The following is a 20,644-nucleotide window of genomic DNA, read 5'->3' as shown; positions in this document are numbered from 1 at the left end:
TTCAATTATTTCTTTAATTATAAGTTACTCGAATAATAAATAAGGAGAAGTAACTTTAAAGAAATATAAACACAACAGAAAGTAAAAGTGATTAAGGAAAGAGAGAATGCAAAACCGGATTAATACTGGTTCAGCCACAACCCATGCCTACATCCAGTCTCCAAGCAACTCGCTTGAGATTTCCACTATCCTTGTAAAATCTTTTACAAGCAATGAACCACAAAGGACTTCCCTCCTTTGTGTTCAGTGATTACAACCAAGAAGTTATTCCCACTTCTTGCAATAAACCCCAAGGAACGTTGGTCCCTTGTGTCCAATGATAATAACCAAGAAGTTATACCCACTTCTTGTAATGAACCCAAAAGACATTGGTCTTTTGAGTCCAGTGATCAACCAAGAAGCAAATTTTGCTTCTTGCAATGAACCCAAGGAACGTTGGTCCCTTGTGTTCAGTGTTTGCAACAAAGAAGACCTTCTCTTGAAAACAGTCACCAAGAGTAGGTCTCTTGAAAAGCTTTTTGTAAGAATGGAGGAAAGGAAGAAAATAGAATAGCACAAGTTTTTGCCCAATGAACTTTTCTTGACAAAACAAGTGTTGAACAAAAACTTTTAGAAAGATGTTAAGAATGATTCAGTTATCCAAAATCAGTATTGAAATTCGTGTCATGGTCACATATTTATAGCCATTTGACGGCTCTTGAAAAACCATGTTAAAAGTAGTGACTCTTGGCAATTTCTTCAAAAGTTGTGACTCTCTTCAAAACTAGTCACTTTAAAAATTGTGACTCTCTTCAAAACTAGTCACTTTAAAAGTTGTGACTCTTGGCAATTTATTTTTCAAAACCAGTCACTGGTAATCAATTACCATTATAGTGTAATCGATTACACATCAACAATTGTGACTCTTCATGTTTAGATTTGAAAACCAACGTTTAGAAACACTGGTAATCGATTACACAAGTTTGAAAAAGTTTTATCACAAGTTGTGACTCTTGAAATTTGAAATTCAACGTTCAAAAACATTGGTAATCGATTACATGCCCATGGTAATCGATTACTACATTGTAAAATAGTTAAAATTGTTTTGGGCTTCTAGTAATTGATTACTTTCTTATGGTAATCCATTACCAAAGAGTAAAAACTCTGGTAAAAGATTTTTCTTTGAAAAATTCTTTTGAACAAATTGTGTTATTCAATCTTTTCTTTGAAAAATTCTTTTTATACTTATCTTGATGTTTTTCTAGAGGTTCTTGCATATCTTGAGTCTTCTCTTGAATCTTCACTTGAATCTTCTTGATTTCTTTAATCTTGTTTGAATGTATCTTTGATTCTTGAAACTTGCTTGAATCTTGATTCTTGACTTGAGTCTTTGGCATCATCAAAATAAGCTTGGAAGCTTTGCTTCCACAATTATATTAGCTCAAAGAGAACCACGAATAAAACACTATGATTAAAGAAGAAACTCGGTGCAACATGCATGGAAGCTTCACAAAGAATAATTTAAGAGCTTTTTTTTTTCTAATAAGTGTCTTATAATATGGGAATAAATCATGTGACACTTTTTAGAAGTTTATGGTCTATGTTATGTATTTTCTACTAAGGTACGTGATGTTGAGCTAAATGGTAACTTTCTTCTTGTTGTTATTATTCAATTATCTGATATTTAAAAGGAAATAACAACTGCAGTGTTGATAACCACTAATTGACCAGCTAAAAGAAATTAACAAACTCTGTAATTGAACTAACAGAATTGTTCCTAATGCTATAATAGAATTAGCAAAATATCTAGTCATGTAACTAACTCCTAGGACAACAAGAATTATCTAAACATATCACACAAAATCCCTTAAGTGGGTTGTCCTTCTTATTACCCTCCCGAGCCTATTATTGTCCCTTATGTTGTTTCTATCAACACCCTCCCCAGGAAAATCGGCCTCATCCTCGAGGTCGTAATCTGACTGCAAGGTTGCCCAGTCCTCCCACGAAGTGTCTTCGGGGGCGAGACCTTTCCATTGAACCAATACCATCCGTGAAGGAGGAGTTGTGTCATGGTTCCATTTCCAATCCAGCAAGGATAAGGACTCCACGACTGGATGGACTGGATGATTATCCAGTTGCAATTGGGGAATGGTATCAATAGTTGTCAGCGGCGAACCTCGGTGTAGTTTCAAAAGTGAAACACGGAACACTAGGTGGATTTTGGATTATGGCGGTTGTTGGAGGTGGTAAGCCACCTGGCCAAATTTTTCTAAGACTGGGAAGGGCCCGTAAAAACACTTCGATAATTTGGAGTAATGTGGCCTAATTGAAGTCTGGTGGTACGAACGTAGATGCACATAAACCAAATCGTCAACTTCGAAGGAGACCTCACGTCAATTATGATCTGTAAAATGTTTCATTGTCGCTTGAGCTTTTTGCAGTCTGTGTTGTAATTGAGCGTGTAAAGCTTGGCAAGTGGTCATGATCGAATATGCTACTTCGACCGGAGAAGAACCTTGTAGGTATTGTGGTATCAAAGGTGGAGGCTTGCCATATGTAATCTCGAAAGGAAATAACTCGGTGCTGGAGTGTATGAATGTGTTATAACTCCATTCTGTGAGTGTCAGAAAAGTGGACCATAATGTAGGACGACCATGAACAAATGAACGGAGGTATTGCTCTAGTATTCTGTTGAGAACCTCAGTTTGTCCATCAGTTTCCGAGTGGTAAGTTGTGCTCAAACGGAGCTTGGTACCACTAAGGCGAAACAATTCCCGCTAGAAAGTGATGACAAATAACGGGTCCCTATCAGAAACTAGGTTGCGAGGAAAGCCATGCAATTTGCATATGATTTCTATAAAAAGAAGGGCGACCATGTCGGCGGAGTGTCGCGGTGGCAGGGCCCTGAAATGAGCTCCTTTAGAGTATCTATTGACGACAAGTAGGATGGTGGTATATCATTGGGATTGGGGCAACCCTGTGATGAAGTCTAAGGAGAGATCCTCCCAAATTCCAATGGGTGTAGGCAGAGGTTGAAGCAAATCGATGGGTTTCCGGTTGTCGTTTTTCATTTGTTGGCATGTGAGGCAATTGGTGACATAGCAGTGGACGTCTCTGTGCATTCCTTCCCAGAAAAATTGTCTTAGAGATGATGAAAGGTTTTTGTGATACCCATGTGGCCTCCTATCGAAGTAGAGTGGAATTCTTCCAAGAGTAAAGGAATGAAGGAATTTTCTGGCGGAAGCCATATTTTACCTTTGTAAAATATTAAGTCGCATTGGATTGAGTAGTTAGAGTAGGACTCAGGGTGTTCATTTATCTGGCTAATTAGGTCCATAAACACCGAAGATTGACGAAGCGATTGGAAAATTTCATCCAGACAGTTGAAATTTGGCAACGAGAGAACGAGGCATTGGCCTTGAGGAGTTACCTTGGATAAGGCATCTGCAGTCGCATTACCTGAGCCTGGACGGTATTGAATTATGTAGTCATATCCCAGGAGTTTGGACAAATAATGTTGCTGCTCAAGGGTCTAGATGATCTAGGTCATGAGCTCTTTGAGACTCTAATCATAAGTAAGGATCACAAAGTGGTGACCCAAGAGGTAGTGATGCCACTTGCGCACCACTGAGGTGATTGCGTGCAATTCACAGACATATGTGGATGAGCGTTGTAAGCGAGGGCGGAAAACCTTGCTATAGAAGGTTATGGGGTGTGCTTGATGTGACAGGACCCCACCCATCACGACGTTAAAAGCATTTGTTTCCAGCGAGAAAGGGATAGAGAAGTCAGGGGGTGTCAGCACCGGTGCCTGAGTCATTATCTGCTTAAGTTGGTCAAAGGCTCTCTATGAATAATCATTTGTCCATTGGAATTGTTCTTTGTGTAACAAGTTGGTAAGGGGTGTCGCCATGACTGCATACCCACAGATGAAACGCTAGTAGAGTCCAGTCAAGCCCAAGAAACCTCGCAAGTCAGTGGTATTCTGTGGAGTGAGCCATTCCAACATGACACTAATTTTTGAGGGATCAGGTGCAACGCCCTCTGCCGACAGTAGATGTCCCAGATATTGGAGTTTGTTCTTCATAAACAAACATTTAGACTCTCATAAATGAAAGGAGCCATGGGACAATGCAGAGAAAACAACCTCCAAGTGCTTGAGATGGGTCGGCTAGGATGAACTGTAAATAAGTATGTCGTTGAAAAAGACTGCGACAAACTTACAGAAAAAGGGCTTGAGCAGTTCATTCATCGTTACTTGGAATTTCGTCAGCGCGTTGCAGAGGCCAAAAGGCATCACCCAATATTCATAATGGTCGTGATGAGTTTTGAACATAGTTTTATGAATATCATCTTCTGCCATGCGTATCTGATGGAAGCCTTGACAAAGGTCTAATTTGGAGAATCAAGAAGCAGAGCCCAACTCGTCGATGAGCTCATCAATGGTTGGCATGGGAAATATGTCTTTGATGGTAATGACGTTAAGTGTCCGATAATAAACACAACATCTCCAGTTGTTGTCCTTAAAATCGGCGAAGAGAAAGGACTGTGGCTTATGCGGATAAGTCTGGTATCGAGCATGGTTTGGACCTTTTTTTTTAGTTTTGCCTTTTGACTATGAGGGTATCGATATGGTTTTACATTGATTAGGTTGGAATTAGGTAATAGGTGAATGTGATGGGTAATTAGGCGTTGTGGTGGGAGTGTAGTTGGTTTGTTGAATAAGGCACTAAAAAGGGATAAGAGGGTGGTGAGTTCCAGGGGCTGCTAGAGGTTGTCAGGAATGAGTGAGGGAGATAAATATGGTTAGTGACGGGAATTGGGGTGATTTGGAAAAAGGTCGATATGGCTTGGGTATGTAACAGGCATTTAAGTTGGTGGGCTGAAGTAAAGGGTGGGCTGAAGGAAATATTCACTAACAGCTGGATGGGGTGGCCCAAATGGGTGAAGGTCATAGAAAGTGAGGTGGGGTCAGTAGTAATCGGGCCCAGTTGTTGTAACTATTGCACCCTGAGAATGATGTCGGCACCACTCAAAGGCAATGCAAATAGGTCAGCAGTGAATTGGTGTCCTTGAATGAAAAATGGAACCTGAGGATGGAGGTGTATGCACTACATGACTTCACCATTTCCCACCATTACTTGTAAAGGGTCAATGGATTTGGACGGTAGATTAAGGAACTTTGCGACACAGGTTTGTACAAAGTTATGTGTGTTGTCGCCGTCAACAAGAATGGTGAATTTGTGGTGGCAAATGACGTCATACACACGAAAGGTTTCAGGGGCAGACATTTCTGGCATTGCATAGAGACTGAGCTGAAGATTGGGCTTGATGGGTAGTGGAGGGGACGAAGGTTGAACTGGAATCTCTGTGTCAGAATGTATTGGTGGAAGGGTCAAATCCATGTCCTCGTCTGTGATGAGGAGATGCATTCGTGGCTGACAACGGTGGTCGGACACCCATTTGTCCTTACAGTAATAGTAGAGACCCTTGTCTCGCTTGAGTGCCATTTCTTCGAGAGTCAGTCTTTTGAAGGGAACCTTAGGTGAGGGTGTGGTTGTTGGTGTTTGGGGATGAGGGTTTTGTCGCGGATAATGGTGTGTTTGGCGGTGATTGCGACGACGGTCGAGGATTTTATCCTTCTACAATTTGGCAAGAGCAACAACCTGAGGCAGAGACATTTGGCTACAGCTCCTGCACTTCTCAACGAAGTTCCAGAGTGAGGTCGGGAATAAAGCAGTTCAATAGAAATGGGGGAGCAAGTTCCACAATCCGGTTTGTGAGCTTTTCAAATTCCGTGAGATAGTCATTCACGATGTCGCATTGCTGCAATTTGAATAAAGCGTTGTGTGGATCATCGTAATAGGATGGGGCAAAGTGAGACTCCAGTGCCTGGAGCATGGCGGGCCAAGAAGTCAGGAACCCGTTCCTCGACATCCACTGGAACCAGCATAGGGCGGGGCCTTCCATGTAAAAGGAAGCAACAGTGAGTCTCTCGGCGACGGGAATGCACTGGTAGTCGAAGAATTGTGATATTTTAAAGATCCAACCTAGAGGATCTTGCCCATCAAAATGCGGTACGTCGAGTCTCACGTGTGGTCTGTAAGGGGCTGGACGATGGTGGTTTAGGAGAAGGAGGGGTTGAGGTAAAAGCAACAAGACGATCCAACATTCAATCTAATTTGTTGTTCAGGGTATTATGGGCTTGGGATAAAGATTGGTGATTTTGAGTTAACGTGGCCTGGCTTTGGGTGAGCTTATCGACAACTTCCTCGAGACGCTCGAGGGAAGTCTGGCAAGTGGTATGCTCTGGCATGGTGTTGTAGAGCACAGAGCAGGTCGGACCAGTTATTATATATTTTCTACTAAGCTACGTGATATCGAGCTAAATGGTAACTTTCTTCTTGATGTTATTAGTCACTTATCTGATATTTAAAAGGAAATAATAATTGCAGGGTTGATAACCACCAATTGGCCAATTGTAAGAAAATAAAAAAAACTCAGTAATGAAACTAACATAATTGTTCCTAATGCTATAACAGAATTAGCAAAATATCTAGTCATATAACTAACTCCTAGCACAACAAGAATTATCTAACCATATCACACGAAATCCCTTAAGTGGGCCGACCTTCTTATTACCTTCCTAGGCTTGTTATTATCCCTCATCCCTTATGTTGTTTATATATATATATATATATATATATAGAGAGAGAGAGAGAGAGAGAGAGAGAGAGAGGGAGGGAGGGAGGGAGGGATAAAGTCTAAATTAGTTTTGATAATTCTATGAATTATTTATTTTTCTAGTGTTTCTTTAAAATATTTTACTTGAGTTATCTTTAAGAAAGTATATTTTATTGCATTAGAAAGAAAAAAAAACATTTGATAAAATTTATTCTAATTTTAGATAAAATTTTACTCTCATTTCAAAATTATTTTTTATGTCAGGCAATGAAGGGAAGTTTTTTTCTTAATGAGAAAAAAAGGGAAGAGTTGACATAAAAAAAGAAACAAATATATAGAGGATTTCAATCATGAAGGAGCGTCAAGGATATTAATTAATTAAATTACTTTTATTCTCAACAAATTAGTAGTTTGGGGGAGAGGGGGGAACTCCCTAATTAAATATCTCTTCTACTTTTTTTATCAAATAAGTTGATTGACGAACTTATAAATTACTTAATTGTCTTCTCAAAAATAAATTTATTAATCTATTTTAAAAAAATATTATTGTAGCTAAAGTAAATTTTCAAATAAAATTTCAAGTTTCATACTTCTATTATCATAATATGATATAATAATTGTTGTTATTTTCATTACGAGACTACACATTCTTAAGATATAAAAATTGTTTAAGTATAATTTTATTAATTATTTTAAAAATAAGAAAATTAGTTTTGCATTTATTTTGGACTCTACCTTTCATCCCAACACCCACAAAAAAAAAGGCTATTAAAATTACTATAAATATTAAATTTCATGAATATGAAATGTATGATATATAAAATGAATATGTTTGATGAAAATGTTAGTGATAAAATCACAAATTTACATATTAGATTTAACTCATATAATGCTACATGAACTAAAGTAGTTGCTAATTGCTAACGCTAAATAAAAATAAAATCAATACTAAAATGGTTTAAATACTACTATCCAAAATTTTAATTAATAATGTAAGAGATGGTCTTGGTATTGAGAACAAGATTGCTAATAAAGGAATACTTCAGTATTGCATGGCTTAAAAAAAGAAAATGGACACTGTTTTACTTCAATGAGCCGTTTCTACTTCGCCCGATCCGTATAGTAGTTCGGGTTACCCGACTGGGACGGAGCTCACCATGTCTGTTACTTATGTTGTTCAACATGCAGAGGTTGTAGTGTCGCCGAAACACACAACTAAAGCCACTTCTTCTTCAGTTTCACCGACACAATGCCTTTCATCTCCAAAATTCAGCGCCAAACCGATTACACCCTCTTTGGTTCCGCCACTCCCATCGTCATCGACAATGGCGCCTCCTATTTCCGCATTGGGTACCTCCTCGAACCCTAATTTCGCCTCAAAAAAAATCGAAACTTTTATTTCTGGACTTCTCTGTTTTTGAAATCAGTTTTTGATGATGGGGCTGTTGATTTTAACGTTAAAGTTTGTTCCTTTTGATGAATTGCCAGATGGGCAGGAGAGACTCAACCCCGTGTTGTTTTCCGCAACATTGTCCAAAGGCCACGCCACAAAACCACCGGTATCGTATATTCTACATTTTCACCATGTTTTCTTGTTCTTCTCCATCTTAGTCACTGTGCCATGTATTTGTTTGTGTTTATCTGAAAATGTTTCCGTAGTGAAACTGTGTAGTTAATGCTGATGTTGTTGTCCCCAATTCTTGTTGTCATGGTGCATTTTCATTAGTTTATTAACTATATTTTAATTTCGTAAAAGAATAAAATAGGACCGAGATATATTTATTGTTGTGAGTGAATATAGCCTTTTATATCTAAGAGGAAACTGTTTCATGAGCTGATAAAGCCAACAAAAAGGCAATTTGCCGCATGTTGAATAATTATTTTTTTTTGAAAATTTTTTTGTACCACAGGAGAAACTGTCACTATTGTTGGTGACCATGATCCAGCATTACTGAAATACTTTGACTGTACTCGCTCTGGACCCCGCTCAGCATTTGACAGCAATGTTGTTTACCAGTTTGAAATAATGGAATATGTAAGTTTTCCCTCATTACAATTTTGTGAGTAAAGGAGAGGTGGTTTTTTTTAGTCGTTTCTATATGATCGTTATTATGCAATTAGAATTCAGTTCATGATGATCATAAGCTAGTCTGTGATTTGTGTTGGTTCTGCTGTGTGTGTTATATGCATGTGAAGTTACACTTCTATTTCAGGAAATTGTCTATTTGGGTGGCTGCATTTTAGAATTAGAGATTATACTTGAGTGAGAACATATGGTGTTGCCACTTGTGTTATTGCTATATGATACATTTGGATTAATGATATGTCTTTGTTGTTTAGTTGTTGATTTGTCCAAATTGAACACCAGAATGTGTAGTAACTTTTAAGGATTTACATTTTCAACTATTTCAAAATGTTTTTGGAATAAGTATCCAAATTCCAAAATATAGTCTCTTTTTCTCTGCATGGATTCTATCTTTTGAATGTTGCTGATATGGATAAATATTGTTTAAGAATTCAAACATGGCCAAAAATCTTGTTTTTTGTTGCCTAGAGTATAGACCTCGTCATTTCTTCAAGGTCCTACAGAATGATAATTTCCTGGGACTATCTCACAGACAGTGCCATAGTGTGGTGCCTTGCACCAAGCAATGCCAAGGTCCTTTTCCTAGTATATAATAAATGGAAGAACTATTCTCCTAGTATGAGGCAATGTATGAATTGATGTGTGACAGTGAGGTTTGATAGGTCCACTAGTTGGAAAGGATGTGTACTACTCTGGACTTAAATATAAGGAAAAAAAGACACATTTCTCTTGGTCTCAAATATAAAAAAAATTCAACTAACTTTACCTCATTTAATGCTACTATATCTAATATACCCTTCATTTAATTGAGATCTTAGTTCCAATGACTCTTTTTTATTCCTTATATCAAGTTCCAATGAAGGGTAAGTTCAGGAAAATTCAATTTTTAATTGAGATTGGTGCAATTAAATGTGATTAACTAACTTTCTTAGTTAGTGTGAATCAATTTTTTTTTTTTTATATTTGAGACCGGAGGGAATACCATATTACATATTATGGAAATAGATCATGCATGTATACAGGTGTATGTTTTCATTAATTCTGAAAAACATGTGAAGGAAAGCCTTACTGACATCTTCTTTCATCTATAGATTCTGGACTTTGGATTTGACAGGTTGGGTGCTACAGGATCAGAGGTATGCCCATAAGTGGAGTAGTGATTTTCATTTTTCTTTCTTGAGCCTTTAGTTTTTTATCGCCGTTATGATGACATTTTAAACTCCAATAGACTACTACTACTAATTTTCCTATGCTAGTAAACTTAGTGGTCTGTAGTTACCTAGGAGTTCCTTGGTTTGATGAATACAGATTCTTCTCTTTTGGAACTTCTACAATTAAAATTATTTAACTCACTCTTTTCTATCTTTATGTTTAATGTCAGAGCAGATTGATCATCCTGTCCTGATCACAGAATGTGTAAGCAACCCAGTTCAGTCTCGTAGTAAGATGGGAGAACTTCTTTTTGAGACTTATGGAGTTCCATCTATAGGTACTAATACTTTACTAATCCTATAAAAAAGAAAAATTAAGCACGTCATCTTCTTCAAGTGGCATTAGTAGGAACTGTAGTGTTGACTTGCCTATAGTCTTATGCCCAATCTTGTCCACCAGGCTATTCATAAAAGGAAAGCCAATTTCTAAGACCATGACATCTTGGCACATAGTTGTCACTAGTTTGGACCTCAACATGGGCACATGTTTATCTCTATTCAATGCTAGATGTTGTGCACATAATTTTATTGACAATGCTATCTATGCTGCTCTGTCTTGGCAGCCTTTGGTGTTGATGCGGCATTTAGCTATAAATATAATCAACAACAAGGTGTTTGTGATAAAGATGGTCTTGCTATGTGTCCTGGATTCAATACAACTCATGTGATTCCGGTATGCTTTTTTTGTTATTTACTTCTAAGGATCTTTTATCCAAAGGAAAATAATTTTTTTCATTTCTGTTTGTCCTCACATGCATTTTCAGATTTGTAGATCACAAATCATTGCTGGTAGGATTTACATAGCCTTATCAAGTGTATAAAGTATTATAATTCTTTATAATCATTTTTTTTATTTTTTTATATTTCCAGTTTGTAGATGGGGAGCCTATTTATAAAGGATGCTGTCGTACTAATATTGGTGGATTCCATGTGACTGATTATTTAAAGCAACTTCTTTCACTCAAATATCCTCATCATATGTGAGTAAAGAGTCATCCTGGCTTTGCTATCGTCAATCTGATTGCTTAATACATATTATTTCGTAGATTTTATTATATTCTCAATGCAGGACTAGATTTACATGGGAAAAGGTTGAAGACCTGAAGATGGAACATTGTTATATTGCACCAGACTATGCTTCTGAAGCTCGGTTGTTTCAGGTAAGAAAAGGATCTTCTTTTTAATCTTAAGTTCATACACCATTTCTATTTTTCTACAATTTTACTTCATTAATGGTTTGACAGAAAGGAGCTAGGGAGGCTGAAGAAAAAACCAGATGTTGGCAGCTCCCTTGGGTTCCACCCCCAACTGAGGAGCCTCCTTCTGAGGAAGAGATTGCAAGAAAGGCAGCAATAAAAGAGAGACAAGGTCAAAGATTACGAGAAATGGCTGAGGCAAAGAGGTCATCTAAAATAAACGAATTGGAAAATGAATTGCATGGTTTGGAATTTCTTTTAAAACAGCTTGAGCAAGTTCAAGACAGTAATGTTCCGTCTTTCCTAGCAGAGACCGGTTATGTCTCTAGGCAGGAGATAGAATCTGCCCGTACTAAAGTTACACAATCCTTACGGAAAGCAAAAGGTGAACCAAAGAATGAACAAGCTGAAACTGATAAAGCCAGCCCTAATGCTAATGAAAAGTATTCTCTTATAAACATCCCTGATGACATGCTCACCCCAGACCAGGTCAGTTTTAGCATACCTCATGCATCATTAGATTGAACTTGCTGTCGTCTTCCCCCTTCAAATGTACTTGTAATCATAAATTTCTTGCTTGTTCCCATATTTGCTTTCGGTCTTTAATATTCCAAATAATTTCTCTGCATGTTGCTCTCTGTGCCTTATGAAGTTGACAATGTTTGGTGTGCTCTGTTGATAGCTCATTGAAAAGAAGAAACAGTTATCACTGAAATCCATGTCTGAAGGGCGGCAACGATTAAAACAGAAGCGTTATGAAGAGGAATTGGAGCGACAAAGGAAACAACTGCTAGAGGAGGAGACACGCTTGTATGTTTCATGCTTTAATTTATTCAGTTTAATTGAAATCACTTTGTTGCATATTTATGTTAGTTAAGAGCTCATCATTTCAACCTAGTAAAACAGGGAAAAATGAGGAAGCAAGAGCATTCACTTTCTGTCTAATTTAAGGTTACCAAATGCCTTAGCAGGGAGAAAAGTTCATACTATACTATTATACCTTAGTTAATGTTAGGACATGACATTTGTACAAAGCATGACTAATCTTGACAAGGCTTGAATACTTATAAATTATACTCTATTATGCTTTAAAATAATTCTGATTGTCTTTTTGCCCTTATTGTAGAGAGAACCCAGAGCTTTACTTGGAAAAATTGCGTGCTAGATACAAAGACCTTTCAGTGAAAGTTGACCAACGAAAACGGCTCAAGACAAATGGAGGTCATTCTAACGGAAATAACTTGGCCGGTGCCATTGGTCGTGGTGAGAGACTCAATGCTGTTCAAAGGGAGAGAATGCGCCTCTTGACAACTGCTGCCTTTGATCGCGGCAAGGGTGAGGATACATTTGGTGCCAAAGATGAAGATTGGCAACTTTACAAATTGATGAGCAAAGATATTGATGATGGTGATGAGGGACCAGATGAGGATGATGCAGAGCTAGCCCGCATCTCTTCAAGGCTACAGGTTAGCTTTATGTCTTTCATCTGTTACTCCCTCCATCCCTAAATATAACTTTTTTAACTAATTTACACCCTTGAAGAAAGTTGGTTAATATAGTTGGTAGTATTAAATTTGTTAACAATTTGTATTATTTTGCCTTTATTACCCTAAAGTTTATTGGAACTATAATCTCTCTCTTTCCACTTAATTGCTTCACGCCTAATTAATTAATGAGTTAGTCTTCTTATTCAATCCTTATAAGAGAGATAATATATTTATCTTTTAAATATATAACATTTATTGTAAAATAATAAATGATATTTGAGTCAAAAAATAATTAATGCAAAAGACAGCTTGAAAAGAGTCTTATAAAAAGTGACAAATAAAAACTGAAAAAATAGTCTTATATTTAAGGACAGAGGGAGTAATAATTATGATTTGTGGATGCAGTCTCCATTTGAATGGTTGTGTTACATATAGGCTCTTGATGACTCACAAATCTTGCTGGATTGTTGCTTTGCTGTAGGACTTGGATCCAACATTTGTGCCCAACAAGTCAGAAGCAGGTAGCTCTCAACCTGCTGCTGAGGCCCAACGCGCCCGTCCTCTCACCAAAGAAGATTTTCAGATTGTTTTTGGTGTTGAAAGGTTCAGGTGCCCCGAAATTTTGTTCAATCCAAACTGGATTGCGGTTGATCAAGCAGGGTTACACGAGATGGCTGGGGTCTCAATAAGAAGGTTATCATGTAAGGATGAAGGCCTGGAAGAGAGACTCACTAGCTCCATACTTGTGACTGGTGGAAGTTCTCTTTTCCCCGGCATCACTGAACGCCTCGAAGCCGGAATCCGGATGATTCGACCATGTGGAGCACCAATAAAAGTTGTTAGAGCACTGGATCCTGTTATGGATGCATGGCGTGGGGCTGCAGCGTTTGCATCTGCCCCACAATTCCATACACAAACTTTCAGTAGGATGGATTATTTCGAAAAGGGTGAAGATTGGCTCCGCAATTATCAGATTAAATATTCATCGTAATTGAACTCTTAACACAGAACTTAATGTCTTGAACATCATACCTCAATTATAGACAATATTATCCAGTCATATCTAACTTGCTGCTCATGCTGTTGCTGAAGCTACAAGTAGTATGCTGTTGATATTTTCACTTTTCAGTATGATGAATAGCATCCATGTGGGTTTTTTTAGTTGATGAAATTGTGTACGTAGTTTTTTTTTTTCCTCTTCTATTTGTTTGGATTTTAAATGAAATAGAGTTATAAGAGGAATGAAAGAGGGAAAGAAATAAGGATAGAAGTACAAGAGAAATAAAGTAGAAAATATGGTGTTTGGATTAATTCAAACAAGAAGGAAAGAAGAAATGTTTTTTTTTAAAAAAAATGCCTCTATTTGTTTAGATGAGTGGAACAGTGGAAATTAATAAATAAATTAAATGAAAAATGTTTATACTAATTGAAAAAATATTTTTTATACTTATTTTTTAATATAAAATTATTTTAATATTATACCATTAAAAGGCTTAAATTTACTTTTCATTCCTATAATTTTATAATTATGCAATTTTCATTCCTTGAAAATTTATTTTAGTTCCCAACATTTTTAAAATTAATCAGTTTTGGTCTTTCTATTAGTTTGTTATCAATTTTTTTAAGGAAAATTATTGATTTGACATGACCGTGATGATGTGACACTTATGTTTATGTGACAATACAATTCATATTAGAGTGGCACTGAAAGCATGTTACCATAGCATTGTATGTTGACATGGTACTAATAATGTTTTAGTATATCATGTTACTATGTGTGCCGAAGTATTGTGTCATTTGTCACATTAACACAAGCTGCTAAATAAAATTAACAATCACAAATATTTTTTTGTGACCATGGTTTTAATATACAGTAACTTTCATTGAAAGTGATGATTAATCTTTGTTGAAGATCTCAAACACGCATAAGGTAAGTATTTTTCTTTCAACGCAATTTATTTCATATTCAAGGGATCAACTGAGATTCAATCCTGAATCACTTAGTTAAGAGATGCAAGTCGTTGTTACCCCTTCTGGATTAATAATTACAAACATGTTAATTTTATGGTTGTTGTGGATTTGGGTTTTGGTATTGAGCCACTAAGCCCAAAACACAAACCCTAAGCAACATGCATGCTTCATAATTTGATGTTTTTGTCATTGTTATCCAAAAGTTTAGGAAGAAATTAATATATTCAGCAAACCAGTATCCTTGTAGCCTAATTGATAACATAAGCTGAGTTTGTGGGGGAGGATTTAGGTTCGATTTTCATAAAATACATTCTTGGAGAGGAATAATAAGTTTTAAGTTTGACTAAATTTTGAATCGAGAATTAATCTTATAACTAATCCAAAAGACAAAAACTTATAAAGATACGTGAGCGTCTCAATGGAAATCCAAAATAAGGAGTTGGTCGAAATTCATGACCTTTTTACCAATGTTAGTTTGGATCAATCAAATTTTATTATGTTCAATCAAATACATCCAACTATTGCAAGCATGGAACCATCGACCAAAGTTGGATATGTAAAAAGTTTATTTTTCTCTAATTACAATGAAGTTACCTATATTTATATCACTAATACAAGCAGAGGTGAAGAAATATATAAATCATAAAATTGTTACAAGAGTATATTCAGAAGTTATTTTTTCTCTGTATTTCGTCTTTGTTGTCGTGCATTTCAATAACAGAGGTGTAAAAAATATATAAATCATAAAGACAACAAACGTCCAAACTTGTTACAAGAAATCCTCCTAATGAAATAAACCGTCAATTTCATCCCTAAAAACCAAATTAATGGATATTTAATACTTATATAATTTCATTAATTTAAGGACTATTTAGGTGAGACGATTGATAGTTTACTCCCTCCTAATTCTAATCTTGTGTCTAAAATCTCTGCCGATATAATTTGATCATGATTTCTCAAAAATATACATAAATTCCTAAACATTTGTAAATATGATTACACGAGATTCTCTCAAAATGATTTACTCATAATTCCTCAAACATGTATATGATTTCCAAAACATTTGCAAATACATAATCACATAATTACCATAATTACAGTGATCCTCCTAATAAATACTACATAACGCGCGAAATCCATTAAAAAACAATTAAAAAAAACACACTTTCATTACAAAAAAACCGTATATGGAAAAAGCCTAAAGTAAATCCCCCATGATCCAATATTAAAAAAATTATATAAAAATTAACAAACATTGCACACAGTCACAGATATACAATTTTTTTAAAATAAAAATAAAATCCTTAACGGCTATGCGGAATGTGTATGTATACACACTACTACTGAGAAGTGAGAAACCTAATTACTAAATGACCGTTGGAATCTCTTTAAAGTAAATAAATTTATAAGCTTACCAAAACCAACCTCTTTCCCTCCCACGCTCCTCAGAATTCGACCGTTAAATTTATATGCCCCAAAAACTATACACCCATTGGAACCAACCCAAAAGCTTCTCTCTTTGCTTTCACACACACAGAAAGAGAGAGAGAGGCCATCATCATCTTCTTCTTCTTCTTCTTCTTCTTCTTCCATTGCCCAAGAACATATTTTTTTAGTTCATCTCTTTCTCCTCCATTGTGAAAGCTGAAAATGGAATCCCCTCATGCGAAGAAATCGGGGGGTTTGAAGCTCCCAGCTGGCATGTCCGGAACCTCACTCCGCCTCGACACCGCGCCAGCATCTTCTTCTTTCCGTTCTTCCATCTCGACCCTCAATTCTCCTTCTTCTCTCCGCTCCATCTCTAACCTCACATCGCCTTCGAAATCGAACTCGGCCTGCAGCGACCGGTTCATCCCGTGCAGATCCTCCTCGAGGCTGCACACGTTCGGGCTCGTGGACAGGCCGTCGCCGGTGAAGGAAGGGAGTAACGAAGCGTATTCGAGGTTGTTGAAATCGGAACTCTTTGGATCTGACTTTGCTTCTCCTTCTCTTTCTTCTCTTTCTTCTCCTGCAGGTGCTGCTGCTCCTCCTTCGCCTCTCAGTCCCAGCAAGAACATGCTCCGCTTCAAGACCGATCACTCCGCCGCGCCTTCTTCTCCTTATTCACCGTCCATTTTGGGACAGCAGAATGGCTTCACTTCTGACTCTTCCACACCGCCTCCCAAACCTCCTAGAAAAGTCCCCAAGACACCCCACAAGGCAAGTAAAATTGTCTTTTTGATAAGAAAAACCTTTGCCTTTTGCATTCCTGAATCTGATGCAACAGTAGCATTTGGTGAACTTGTTGCACATGGATTCTGGTGCTAACTTTGTCCTTTAAGCAGGTCGTGATGCAACATATAGATTTTGATCCCAAAGCTTGTGTCATTGTGTGTATTAAAAAATATATGTTAAAAGAAATCAACCTCTTATAAGGATCCTAATGTCTCCAGAAATCAGTTGTTGTCTCTCACGCAAGAGTGAATATCTCAATTCACAAATAAAAATAGTGACATGACACCTATCATAAAAATATATTTAAAAAAATAGTACATTTATGTCAACATGACATAGCTGAGAAGATAACTTTGTCCATTAAATAGGTTGTTATAGATTTCTATTGTGTGTATTAAAAAATATCTCTTAAAAGAAGTGAACTTCTTAGAAGGATCTTAGTGCCTCAAGAAATTAGTCTTTCACTCTAGAGTGAATATCCTAATTCACAAATAAAAATAGTACATTTATAAAGTTAGGGTGATGTGAAACTTATCAACAAAAGAATTTTGGTAGAATGATTTGAACATGCATGTGGTAGTAGAGCCTATGATCTTGGAAGTAAATTTAAAATTTGGACTAATGTCACATAGAAATTGGTTGTGAACATGTGGTGATGCTGGACCACGCAATAATTTTTGTTAGTAGAAAAAACAAAACTGTAGTAGAAAAAAGAAGGATGATATAGAGGTCAATGGTTACATGATTATTCAGAATTGAAGGGGTAACAATGTGGCATTTTACCTAGTAGCCTACCCCACCTGGTAGAAAATGGTGGGATGTTGCTGTCGTTGGCTCCATCCACCAAAAGATATATGAGCCTTTACCAAACAATTTAAGATTTGGGAAAAGTTGATCGTTCGTATAATATTGGAGCTGGAGCCTCTTTGATCAAACCCATGCTTTTGTGCTTTCTGTGTTTGTATTAACCAAACTTAAGTTTTTGAGAGAGTTGGTCTTAATACAGCAAGAACAGAACTTAAACCTACTGTGATTTACATTGGATTATTGAACTAGAATGTTGATCGCTGAACCGGACAAGGTTGTGCAGGTTTTGGATGCACCATCACTTCAAGATGACTTTTATTTGAATCTGGTGGACTGGTCCACACAAAATGTTCTTGCAGTGGGGCTAGGCACTTGTGTTTATTTATGGAGCGCTTCAAACAGCAAAGTGAGTCCAAAACTGCCAACAATTTCACAACATCAATAAAAAATGTCTCTCAAATTTAAAGTGAAATATCTTTATGTGCTTTCAGGTGACTAAGTTATGTGACTTGGGGCCTTATGATGGTGTTTGTTCTGTCCAGTGGACCCGGGAGGGTTCTTTTATATCAATTGGTACAAATCTTGGCCAAGTTCAGGTACTTTGTTGTTAGTATATTTAGATTTAGTTTTAATCATAGATGCATTATTGATTGCATTTTATGATTAAGAATAAGATAACACTTTTTGCCTTATGGTACAGGTTTGGGATGGAACTCAGTGTAAGAAGGTCAGAACCATGGGTGGGCATCAGACAAGGACTGGTGTCTTGGCATGGAATTCTCGCATTTTGGCTTCAGGGAGCAGAGATAGGAACATACTTCAGCATGACATGAGGGTTCCAGGTGACTTTGTTAGCAAGCTTGTTGGTCACAAGTCTGAGGTAAAAGGATTTCGAAGAATACACATTGCACTTGTAATGTTAAAGGCTAATTGAAAGCAGAGAAATTGATAGCAATTGTTATCCCTCAATTTGTACAGGTATGTGGATTGAAATGGTCCTGTGATGACAGGGAACTTGCTTCTGGTGGTAATGATAATCAGGTATACTTATCTTTCTTTCCTTGTCACAAGGTTAAAGATTGGTTTGTTTAAACTTTAAAAAAAAATAAAATAAGCGTTTTTTAATTAAGCAGATAGGATTTGCTTTTCAAAATAAGCATAAAACAATTTTTTTTTAAGTAAAAATAGTTTAGACAAACACACTAAAAAAACAGAAAGTTATTTTTTATTGAAATAATTATTTTTTTCAAGAAATAAGTCACGAAACACAAAGAAAAAAGTGCTTTATTATACTTCCTTGTTTGTTTATTTTGTGGTTTACCTCTTCAATGTCATGTTTTATTATATGAGCAGCTCCTGGTATGGAATCAACACTCTCAGCAACCAGTTTTGAGACTTACCGAGCACACTGCTGCTGTGAAGGCCATTGCTTGGTCACCTCACCAAAGCAGTCTCCTTGTGTCTGGAGGTGGAACCGCTGATAGGTGCATTCGTTTTTGGAACACTACAAATGGCCATCAATTGAACTGTGTTGACACTGGGAGCCAGGTTTTATTTCTTAGTCCATTTTTTTATCCACTAAGACTTTTGGTACATTGCCGTCTCAATTGTCAACTAATAATTTATTGCATGATCTTTGCAGGTCTGCAACCTTGCTTGGAGTAAAAATGTGAATGAACTAGTAAGTACTCATGGGTACTCCCAAAATCAGATCATGGTGTGGAAATATCCATCATTGACAAAGGTACTTACTTTACTTCGACAACTCTAGATATTTTTTTTGAGAAATTACATCCTGAATTGTATATGCCTTAACCCTTATGGACAAATTTTGATTAGGTTGCAACTCTAACTGGCCACAGCATGCGAGTGCTGTACCTTGCAATGTCTCCTGATGGTCAGGTACTAATAAAATGTCCCCGTAACATTTTTTTTATCCGCAGCAATCGGGGTGGGTATATGTCCCCACATAACATATTATATATACATGATACATTTTTATGTTATGAAGAGAAAATCATTCATTCTTGTAACATTTTTTTAACTTTATGTGGAACAATTGCAGACAATAGTAACTGGTGCAGGGGATGAGACTCTACGGTTTTGGAATGTTTTCCCATCAATGAAAGCACCGGTAAGCATTGTGACCAATTTCAATTATGCTTCTTATTCTCTTCACAATGCTTTGCCTCTCTTGAGTCATTTGTGTATGTCCCGTGTTTCATGGTTTTTTCTTCAGGCCCCCGTTAAAGATACAGGCCTTTGGTCACTGGGGCGCACACAAATTCGATGATCCATTTTTTATGCCATATGGAATAAGGAAGGGAAGAGAGGGGAGGAGGTAGAGATGAGGAAAGAAGAAAGCTATCTCAATAATTTGTAATTAATTATATCTGTATATGAAATAATATTGCCAATCATTGCGAGTTTTCAAACACGGACATAGGAACATCAATATATTGGTTTACTTGTATATTGATGGTTTCAATTCCTTGTAAAGTTCTCAATATTGTCATTGTCATTGTAAGTTTGCAACATATATCAAACACGGACAGAGGAACTTGTAAAGTCTGCATCTAAATTCAGTTTACTTGTTATAATAATAATGGTTTCTCAATTCATTGTAAAGTTTTTAAATATATCAAACACAGACATAGGAACTTATAAATTGTAATGTCGGCATCTAAATTCAACCGTTTTTAGTTGTTATAATAGAGGTTCCAATTCATTGTTTCTTTTCTCTTCTCTTGAAACTTACACCTTTTCTATTTCTGAATTCATTGTTCCAATTCTTTTCCTGTTACAACTTATAGCACTAATTAGTCAATTAACCATGCACTAATTAATTGACGTCTGAGCTTCAAACTCATGCTGAAAATATTCTTTGTTCATATTCATCTGATAAAAAAAGATATTTGGCTTTAAAGTTTAAATATGGACATGTTAAATATACATCTCTTGATGAATATTGCAATAGAACGTATTTGTGTTTGGCTGATTTTGACAACA

The 20,644-nt window shown here is 36.6% G+C and overlaps 2 protein-coding genes across 3 annotated transcripts; both read left to right on the top strand.

Annotated features, from left to right (window-relative positions):
• The first annotated feature begins 7,754 nt into the window (after positions 1–7,754).
• Positions 7,755–13,809, top strand: LOC114381255 (actin-related protein 5-like). 2 transcript variants are annotated; one of them, XM_028340473.1, is made up of 12 exons: positions 7,755–8,013; positions 8,152–8,222; positions 8,574–8,698; positions 9,841–9,885; positions 10,136–10,238; positions 10,524–10,633; positions 10,831–10,940; positions 11,030–11,120; positions 11,205–11,645; positions 11,839–11,966; positions 12,283–12,622; positions 13,125–13,809. In XM_028340473.1, exons 1-12 carry the CDS (start codon positions 7,913–7,915, stop codon positions 13,632–13,634), a joined length of 2,175 nt encoding a protein of 724 aa, XP_028196274.1. In that variant the 5' UTR covers positions 7,755–7,912; the 3' UTR covers positions 13,635–13,809. The 2 variants fall into 2 exon arrangements, with proteins under 2 accessions (XP_028196274.1, XP_028196275.1); XM_028340474.1 differs by lacking the exons at positions 7,755–8,013; positions 8,152–8,222 and having other exon boundaries at positions 8,662–8,698; positions 10,131–10,238.
• A 2,213-nt stretch (positions 13,810–16,022) lies between these two features.
• On the top strand, positions 16,023–20,323 carry LOC114381025 (protein FIZZY-RELATED 3-like). The gene is made up of 10 exons (XM_028340200.1): positions 16,023–16,813; positions 17,919–18,041; positions 18,127–18,231; positions 18,336–18,515; positions 18,614–18,676; positions 18,989–19,183; positions 19,278–19,379; positions 19,475–19,537; positions 19,701–19,769; positions 19,875–20,323. Exons 1-10 carry the CDS (start codon positions 16,265–16,267, stop codon positions 19,926–19,928), a joined length of 1,503 nt encoding a protein of 500 aa, XP_028196001.1. The 5' UTR covers positions 16,023–16,264; the 3' UTR covers positions 19,929–20,323.
• Positions 20,324–20,644: the final 321 nt, after the last annotated feature.

Source organism: Glycine soja, chromosome 13 (assembly GCF_004193775.1).
Source record: "Glycine soja cultivar W05 chromosome 13, ASM419377v2, whole genome shotgun sequence".
NCBI classification, from domain to species: Eukaryota; Viridiplantae; Streptophyta; class Magnoliopsida; order Fabales; family Fabaceae; genus Glycine; species Glycine soja.
Note: the sequence above shows the minus strand (reverse complement) of the source record. Positions and strands in the feature narration are given on the sequence as shown.

Coding starts and splice junctions, on each gene's coding strand:
- LOC114381255 (XM_028340473.1), top strand. CDS start 7,913: ATGCCTTTCATCTCCAAAATTCAGCGCCAAACCGATTACACCCTCTTT. Junction 11,121..11,204: donor CTGAAGCTCGGTTGTTTCAG/GTAAGAAAAGGA, acceptor ATGGTTTGACAG/AAAGGAGCTAGGGAGGCTGA. Junction 11,967..12,282: donor CTAGAGGAGGAGACACGCTT/GTATGTTTCATG, acceptor CCCTTATTGTAG/AGAGAACCCAGAGCTTTACT.
- LOC114381025 (XM_028340200.1), top strand. CDS start 16,265: ATGGAATCCCCTCATGCGAAGAAATCGGGGGGTTTGAAGCTCCCAGCT. Junction 18,042..18,126: donor GGAGCGCTTCAAACAGCAAA/GTGAGTCCAAAA, acceptor ATGTGCTTTCAG/GTGACTAAGTTATGTGACTT. Junction 19,538..19,700: donor CAATGTCTCCTGATGGTCAG/GTACTAATAAAA, acceptor GAACAATTGCAG/ACAATAGTAACTGGTGCAGG.